The 10,025-nt window shown below is 35.4% G+C and overlaps 1 protein-coding gene and 1 pseudogene across 1 annotated transcript; one reads left to right on the forward strand and one right to left on the reverse strand.

Moving 5' to 3' along the window:
• The first annotated feature begins 774 nt into the window (after positions 1-774).
• On the forward strand, positions 775-1,290 carry LOC143548871 (phytosulfokines 3-like). Its single transcript, XM_077039925.1, has 2 exons — positions 775-1,034; positions 1,123-1,290. Exons 1-2 carry the CDS (start codon positions 924-926, stop codon positions 1,237-1,239), a joined length of 228 nt encoding a protein of 75 aa, XP_076896040.1. The 5' UTR covers positions 775-923; the 3' UTR covers positions 1,240-1,290.
• Positions 1,230-2,822, reverse strand: LOC143548870 (protein PHLOEM PROTEIN 2-LIKE A10 pseudogene; annotated as a pseudogene).
• Between the last annotated feature and the right edge of the window lie 7,203 nt (positions 2,823-10,025).

Genomic DNA, 10,025 nt, shown 5'->3' on the forward strand with positions numbered 1-10,025 from the left:
ATGGTGAGTGAAATTCTCCCGTGCTAAAGCAACGCCTACAGGACGGTGCTCACTAGTAATAACACATGCGCTTACATATAAAAAAAAATATATGAAGGAAATTCGTACATCAACTTTGTTTTATATAGATCAATCAAGACTTCATTATGATTACCATTTACCAATGAACAATCATAATATTCTGTCAATGTTATTAAAACTTATTAACTCATAACCACTAGAGATACAAAAGAAAAGTCTTCATGTATTTAATAACAATACAGAATATATTCGTTTCAACACATTTTTTTATCATCCACAAACCTCCAACTTGCACATTCCATGATAGCCGTATGACCGACATGTTAAATACTTAAATCACACGGCCAACGCGGTTTTTAACTTCTTTATGGATTTCAAAATATGAATAATCAACCTTAAAAAGATTTAACAACTCACTTTACATAAACCGACCCAATATTAATGGATGATTACCAAAATTTCCCATGCACACCACTTATCACTACAATAGTTGGAATTAGATGCACACCACATGTTTTGACAAAATGCCATAACCACCGAATTTTGGCCAAACTTATTAATAACTTGCAACAACCAACCACTAACATATGCCATTGGGTTGACCATAATCAGAGCACCACGGGTGAACCACAAGCCTTCACGGGTGGACCTTTGCAGGTTAATCAATTTGCCTACAGGCCAAATTTTTGGCTGACCTGCAGGTCATATTCCATGTCTTGTTTATTCCTTTAATCATATCATTTCACATCCATCTTTTTAAAAACATTTAATCATTTCTAGATTCGGCTTTACATCATTATAATATCTTCATTCTCAAGTCTTCCTTTCACACCAAACTTATTGATTTCTATAAATTCATATCTTCCAACATCATTCCATGTACACTAATAACCTTAACAACCATGTCTAGACCAACCATCACCCACTTGCTCATACTAGCCCTCATCCTCTGCTCTAACCCGTCCGATGCCACCCGCCCTGTCGCCACCACCGTTACAAAACAACAAAATAAGGTAACATTGAAATCATGTGATCATGTATCCATCAACATTGACTTCATTTTCTTTTAAAATTGACTAAATGTTATTATTTTTTTTGTAGGATGGTGTAGAAACTATTGAAGAATCGTGTCAAGGGATCGATGAAGACGAGTGCTTGATGAGAAGAACACTAGTTGCTCATATAGACTATATCTATACACAAAAGAAAAACCCATGAAAAACATTGAATCTTTATTTATGTATATTGTTATTTCCGCGATTTTTTTAACTCTTATAACTATGACATTTGACAACAACATATGTACATAAACACAAAACAAGACATATGCGACTAGACTCGTATCAAACTCCATGGTCCACTTAAGATGTGCAAATACAACGAAATCCATACGGTCATAACGATCAAAGATTTAGCATTAACATACTTGTAAGCTTCAAGAAACCTTGTTTTCATACGCCCGGATAACTGATTTAACATAAATCCTACCGTTGCAAGTGTCACCCTTCCGGTTAAATCAAGCACAAATCTCATATTCCCATGAATATTACTCGGTTTCAACTTACTCAACATAAGTTCTTGTCGATCCAAAACCTTACTAATAGTAGACGAACCTTTCCGTATCAAATAAGCAGACGTCGCATTCGAAATTGAATTTGCATTTGAATTTGAATTTGAAACCGAACCACCATTAGATTTCGAATTCGTTAACACTTGATGCGAAGTCCTAACAAAAGTCTCAACCGCACGGTTACAAATCAACACCATCAAGTTTCTCACTTGTTGTTCATGTTTCGGGTTAGTCAGACCGGATATTATCTCGTCATACGTGTTTACATCAATCGTCTTGTCAAGATACACAGTCACCATAGTGGCCACAAACTGTTGAATACAATCCCCAATTAACTTCCTAAACTTATCATCCGTGATCACATCAACCCATTTCTCAACCGAATTACCCGAACCAGACCCAATCACTCTCTCAGCGCATATCGCCATAACCATATTCCTTGAAAAGCTACCAACCACAACCGAAACAAAACCCGCACCCGCGGGTGAAAACAACTTATCCAAAGCCCGATCAGGAAAACCCGAACCCGAATCGGGTTCAATTCGAAACCCACGAGAAATCCCAATCGTTAAGGCCCTTGAAGCCTTAACAATTGTGTCCGAAACCTCATCGGATTTTGTAATCTTGAACACTTGTTTCAAACTACATGGGATTTGATCAGAATCCGATTGTATGAAATCTTTCAAGTCGTTTGTAATTACGCTTAACGTTTCGGCTGAGTCACCGACAAATTGGGCTATTGAAGCTAAGGCGGATAAGATCTTGATTGTTGTGCGTCTGGTTTTAACAATTGAAGGTGAATTGTAAACTTTGTACGCGGTGTAAGATGAAAAGCCTAAGGCACCGAGAAGAAGAATCAATTTCTTTCGTTTGAGGGTGTAATTGAAGCCTTTGTTCATGGTTTTTAAATCCATAGGACGTGTGATTTGGGGTTTCTAGAAAAAACTAGGGTTTGTATCGTAATCATGGGTGAAGAGATTGAGATAAATTGATAAAATCGATGAACACGTAGATAACGATCATTGACATGTTGGTGATATGTTCGTCTGACTCTCCATTACCATAAATGATTATGATAGTACGTTTGTCGTTCATTGTGTCGTCACGAGATAAATGATAAATCATTCATGCCAATCGTGATATCGAATTTAATTGTCAATCACCATTTGACGATAAATATATATATTAATGAACTTTCAAATGATTTTCTTGAAGTTGATAGGTGTGCATAAACAGGTTTAAAACTCAAAATCGGTTTAGGTTGAAAAGGATTTAGTTTGGTCGACAAAAGTCAAAACTGGCTATAATCGGTTTCAGTTCGGGATGAAACCGGTTTCTTGATCAGGTTACGATTGGTTTCAGTTCGGGTTTTAACCGCTTTTTGCCCGGTATTGCCCGGTTTCGGTTTGGTTAGCCGCAGAGAAAGCTCGGAGGGTGTGCGAACGACACCATTGGTCGGGGCATAAGTTTCGGGGGCACAAACTTTTTTATACATATTACATATATATGTTTTTCGGTGTTAAAAATAAGGTTATTTGCAATGGTTTATGAGATAATTACATGCTCAGAATGGTTTCTAATTTTAATAAATCGTCGATAAAAGTTTTATCCATGTATATTAGCGAATAAAAAAAATTCGTTAAGACCTACGAGCCTTTTTATTTTGGCTCGGCTGAGGTATTAAATTCTCGAGGACGGACTTAGCCGGTTTCGGCAGAGAGAATTACAAACCGGTTCCGAACCTACGATTTCAATCGGTTCCAAACCAGTTTCTACATAATCAGTTTCAGACTGGTTCTATTTTCAGTTCGATTTTCGAGTTAATTCGGTTAACTGGTTTATTTGCCCACCTCTACTAGTAGCAACCAGTAGGTAAGCCAGGTCGCTTGCCCGAGATGGATCAACACCAATATTATGTACGCTTTGTCATTCAATAACAATAATGTATTAACATCCAATACTCTCTTATTAATTAGCCTCAACACACATGGGCGGACCAGACCTATACTTATGGTAAATGGATCAACGGTACCCTATACTTATAGTAAACGGATCAACGGTACCCTGCAAAAATATATTTTTTAGAAATTATGTGTTAAAATCTCGACCACCACTATGAAATTTTGACAACAGCTTTATCCAACCCTGTATAAAAATTTACTTGATCTGTCATTGTGAAAACACACTAGTTTATTCTCACGGTCATGCTTGATTACGGCATATCCCTCCTGTAACAAGGTTAACGACATCTTCTTTGTCTTGCAGGTTTCTAGATCTCGAAGGTCAGGCTTCACTCTCATTGATACTTCACCACTTCCTGACTCCCATAGGAAGTCATATCGGCAATAGATATAAAAGATTGGCTAGCACTGGATTATATTTGTGATAACATTTTGGATGTAGTGTAGTGTTGGCTTTTTAGGTGGTGATTTGAAATGGTTTTCTTTTTGCCCTTGCATTTCAATCTTCCTTCTATTACTAGTTGTTTTCATCGTCTTTTGTCAAATAAGATAATTTTATTGATTCAATGGTTCAAGAAACAGAGAACAAGAAAATCGACTAACTTAGTCGGGTGATAAAATACTTGGATAATTTCTAATCCAATGATTACAAGAAAATAGAAGAATGAGATTTGTAATACTCGCTTGTGTATTGCAACAAACTCTGGCCTGCTTAAATAATTGACATAAGGTAGCATGGAATGGGTAAGTAATCAATCTCCACAAATAAATTCCAATAATCAAGGGATCTTCAATCAATTCCACAATGACAGCTAACAGGAGCGTCTTCTAGTAACTTTGGGAGGAAGCAAATAATATGCAGTAAATGGGCCTGAGTCTGGAACTGAAAGTGGGCTGGACAAACTTGAGGTGTTCAACTTGAGTACCCCAGGAACAATGAGAGAAGCCCACAAAAGTACATGGAACAAACAAAAATAAAACCATGACATTAGATAAGATTTGATATTACATTGAGAGAATCATATATTTTTAACACCCCCCCTCAATTTAATATCCAAATATATCAAATAAATTAAGCGAGTTGCACATGCTTTTATGATGGTTTACCAAGAGTCCTTTGGTAAACATATCTGCTAACTGATTTTCTGATTCGGTTTTGAAGACTTTAATAAAACCAGAAGATATTTTTTCTCTTGAAAATAAGTCAATTTCGAAGTGTTTAGTTCTATCATGAAAAACCGGATTAGCTGAAATAGAAATTGCAGCAGAATTATCACAAAATAAAGAGATTGGCAATGTTGTCTGAACATTTAATTCTTTTAGTAGATTCACCAACCATATGATTTCATCTGTAGCTGAACACATTGCACGGTACTCAGCTTCAGCAGAAGACCGAGAAACCGTACTTTGTTTTTTACTTTTCCATGATATTAAGGATTTCCCTAAAAAAATACAAAAACCGGTTACTGACCTTCTTGAGTCCAAGCAATTTGCCCAGTCTGAATCAGCATATGCAGTCAAATCAAATGAGGTCCCTTTCTCAAACAGAATTCCTTTTCCTGGAGAGCTTTTTAGGTACCTTAAAAGTCTTAAAGCAATTTGAAGATGCCCTTTAGAGGGTTTATGCATGAATTGACTAAGAAATTGAACAGAGTAAGATATATCTGGTCTAGTGTGAGATAAATAAATGAGTTTCCCTATTAGTTTCTGATAACCAGTTATATCTACTAGAAACTCATTGTTTTGTTTACATAAAGACGTGACCGAATAGTTTTGTTCAATGGGGGTGTTGACTGGTTTGGAAGCAGTAAGACCAAATTCGGCTAAAAGTTCTAGACAATACTTTCTTTGTGAAAGGCAGATGCCTCTTGAGGATCTAATTACCTCAATTCCAAGAAAATATTTTAATAGACCCAAGTCTTTAATTAAAAATTTTGATTGAAGTAGCTTCTTAACTTTATTAATTTCAGAAACATCATTACCAGTCAAGACTATATCATCCACATAAACCAAGAGAACAAGGAATGTGGAATCTGTAGATTTAATGAATAAAGAATAATCACACTTACTTTGTGTAAAACCAAAATCAAGAAGAACACTTACAAGTTTCTCATTCCACATTCGAGGAGCTTGTTTTAGCCCATATAAAGATTTAACAAGTTTGCATGCTTTAGCTTCATCTTTTGAAAAATACCCTTCTGGTAGACTCATATAGATTTCTTCTTTTAAGTCACCATGTAGAAATGCATTATTGATGTCTAACTGATAAAGGGGCCAATTTTTTTCTACGGCCAAACTTATTACACACCTTACCGTGATCATTTTTACTACAAGAGTAAAGGTTTCCTCAAAGTCTATACCTTCCTTCTGACTGTAGCTCTTGGCTACAAGTCTGGCTTTATACCTTTGTATCTCACCATTAGCCCCATATTTGATTTTATAAACTCATTTACATCCTATAGTTTTTCTCCCTTCGGGTAAATTGACTAATTGCCACGTGTTGTTTCTATTAAGGGCCTCCATCTCTTCATTCATAGCCCGAACCCAATTAGGATCACTAGCAGCCTCTCTATATGAACTAGATTCGACACTTTTATTCAAAACGGAGGTGAAGCACAAATTTTCAGGAGACAAGTTTGAGTAGTTTAAAACTTTCGAGACCATATTTAACTTTGCCTTCTATTATGAAATCTTGAAGTTTTTTTGGAAAATTAGTGTTTCTAGTGGACTTCCTTAAAGGAGGTTCACTAGTTCCCTCAGGAGGTCTTATGTTATCAGAATTCCTACCGGTAGTGTCTGCCTCGCCAAAACTACTACTTTCACTTCTAGGCTGCTCATCATTAGCCTCGCCTATAGTTTCATTAGTAGTCGGCTGCTGATCATTACTAGTGGACTCAGTTTGTAACCTTCCTTCATCATTGGTTCGGTTTCATCAAAAAGATCAAAAAAGTTTACATGATTTATAGAATTATCAAGTTTTAGCACATGCTCATAAAGAGTTTTATTATGTTTAAAAGGAAAAACATTTTCATAAAATCTGACATCTCTAGAAAAAATAACTTGTTTTTTATCAAAGCTCCATAATTTATATCCTTTTTTTATTTGAGTAGCCTAAGAAGGTACATTTTTCTGCATGACTCCCAAATTTATCTGAATTAGATAAAACCGTACTAAAACAAAGACAACCGAAGTTACGAAGATGCTTAAGGAAGGGTTTAAAACCATGAACTAGTTCATACGGAGATTTGCCATTCAGAATGGAAGATGGAGTCCTGTTAACAAGATATGAATCAGTTAAAACAATTCAGACCAGAAACTAAGAGGTAGACCCCCTTGATATAGGAGAGACCTAGCAATATTCAAAAGATGTCTATGCTTTCTTTCAACAATTCCATTTTGTTGTGGGGTATATGGGCAAGACGTTTGATGAATAATACCATTTTTTAAAATATAGTTATTCATTTGAGAGTTTACAAATTCAGTGTCATTATCACTTCTAAAAACTTTAATGGGTTTTTCAAATTGGGTTTTAATCATGTTGTAAAAACTTCTAATGTTGTCAAAAACTTCATTTTTGTTTTTCATTAAGTAAACCCACACAGCTCTAGTGTAATCATTCACAATGGACAAAAAATACTTATACCCTTCTTTACTTTTAATCCTATAGGGCCCCCACACATCAAGATGAATAAGTTCACCTAAGGAAGAGGATGTGTGATCACTTAAAGGGAAAGGAGCCCTATGTTGTTTTGCTCTATGACAAACTTCACATGGAAAATTACACGTTAGATTTCTTAGATTTAAGTCATCTTTTAAGACATTTAGTACTTGGTCAGAAGGGTGCCCTAGTCTAGAGTGCCATAAATTTAAAGTATCATGACTATTAAAACACACCTTCATTGTCTTTGGTGTATCTCCACAAAAATATAAACCATCAACTTGATTACCAGTCACCAGGATGTTCTTTGTGAGAGAGTCCTGAATATAACAGTTATTCTCATCAAACAACACCTTTAGTTTATTATCTTTGGCAAGTTTATAAACGGACAAAATATTTACATAGTATTCTGGTACTACAAACACGTCCGACAGAATCACATTATCACTTAATTTATAGCTTCCAATTTTTGTGACGGTAGCGTGAGAACCATTTGGGTGTTTGACTTTAATATTAAATTCAGAAACATCAATTTTGTTAAAAATACCATTCTCTGTCATGACCATGTGCTGGTTAGCACCAGAATCTACTACCCAATTTATACTACTAGTATTAGAAATATTACTTGAAAAACTAAAGACACGTTTGAAGTAACTATTTGAACAAAAAGTATCAAGAATATTACCTCCCATGTTGGCATTTTGTGAGCTTTCACCTGTTCTTTCATTTAAGAGACCCAACAGTCTAGAAACTTGATCAGCGGTTAGAGTGGGAATGGATGGATCAGGATTATTTAAAGCAGAATTATTGGAGGTGACAGATCTGGTTCCATAATTACCGACCTGATTCCCTCTTGATTTACTATACTGTGGATAACCAACAATTTCGTAACATTTTTCCACAGTATGTCCCAACTTGTTGCAGTGTGTACACTTCAGGTTAGGATTAGGACTTCTAAACTTTTTCTTGTTTTCGGAAAATTGATTAGTTTTTGAGATGAACCCAACATGTTGGGTTTGACTTTTTGAAATATTTTTAGAATTTAAGTGCGACTCTTCCCTAGAGATGATTGAATAAGCGGTTTTAACCGAGGGAAGAGGATCACTTGTTAATAAATTTGTCTTGACCGGTTGGTACACATCATCAAGACCCATAAGAAATTGCATTAATTTTATCATATGGCTAAAATCATTAAAATCTTTTGAAGCTTGACAAGTACAGGATGGAAGTTGAACCATTTGATCAAATTGTTTCCACATAGTATTAAGTTTATGATAGTATTCAGACACAGAGATTCCGTTTTGACTTAAGGAGTTAATTTTTTGATGTAGACCAAAAATCACAGAACCGTCTATTTTATCATAAGTTTCTTTCAGATCGTCCCATACTTCATAAGCAAATTTTGAAAAAACTTGACCCATATATAATTCATCAGATATAGAGTTAAGAATCCATGTAATTACAACCGAGTTACATCGTTCCCACTGGTTTGCCAAAACATTATTAGTGGTAGATTTTTTACATGTGCCATCAATAAAACCAATTTTATTTTTTACTTGAAGGGCTAATTTCATAGCATTTGACCAAACGGTGTAATTCTTAGATCCTTTTAACTTGATGCTAATGACTATTAGATTACTAAAGTCACTAGCGTGAAGAAATAACGGGTCACTAGCATCAAGTTTACTTATCAAAGTTTCATTACCAACGGGAGTGCCCATAATGTGAAAAAACCAAAAATATATGGAAAAAAAACCGTTTTAAAGGCGGAACTTACAGAATTATACTATATATAAAAAAAAACTTACAGTGGATTAGACAATGGTTTACTAGAGTTTCAGCTAGAAAAAAGAAACGATTTACCAAAGTTGCAGCGGAAGAGATAGAAACGTGAGACAGTGCTTTAACTGATTTCAGCAACCAGGGCTTCAATAGACATCCAAAATCAGTATTTGAGCGGTCACTAAATGAATTGATTTCACCATAAACAATAGCGATTGGCGTCCCCCAATTTGTTTAGACCCGAATTAAAAATAGAGGTCAATTTGACCAGGCTCTGATACCATGTCAAAAACAATAAGATAATTTTATTGATTCAATGGTTCAAGAAACAGAGAACAAGAAAACCGACTAACTTAGTCGGGTGATAAAATACTTGGATAATTTCTAATCCAATGATTACAAGAAAATAGAAGAATGAGATTTGTAATACTCGCTTGTGTATTGCAACAAACTCTGGCCTGCTTAAATAATTGACATAAGGTAGCATGGAATGGGAAAGTAATCAATCTCCACAAATAAATTCCAATAATCAAGGGATCTTCAATCAATTCCACAATGACAGCTAACATGAGCGTCTTCTAGTAACTTTGGGAGGAAGCAAATAATATGCAGTAAATGGGCCTGAGTCTGGAACTGAAAGTGGGCTGGACAAACGTGAGGTGTTCAACTTGAGTACCCCAGGAACAATGAGAGAAGCCCACAAAAGTACATGGAACAAACAAAAATAAAACCATGTCATTAGATAAGAATTTAATATTAAATTGAGAGAATCATATATTTTTAACACCTTTGCTTCAATGAGTCTATGCTTTACCACTTGCAACTTCGGGTATTCATTCTTCACGCGACACCGTTCATGACAACTAGAACCAAAATGCATCTGGTTTTGAATTAAGTGCTTGAGTGATTGTCTTGCCACACATGAAGCAAACGATACGCTTAACTTGGACATTAAACTATGTTTCTTCCCTAGTTATGTAGTACGTTGAATCCAGTTTGAAACGGCTGAGATGATGGGAAGAAGGCGACTCAT

Source organism: Bidens hawaiensis, unplaced genomic scaffold (genome assembly GCF_021521415.1).
Source record: "Bidens hawaiensis isolate Kalapana, Puna unplaced genomic scaffold, B.hawaiensis_p1.1 tig00015291_1, whole genome shotgun sequence".
Classification (NCBI taxonomy): Eukaryota; Viridiplantae; Streptophyta; class Magnoliopsida; order Asterales; family Asteraceae; genus Bidens; species Bidens hawaiensis.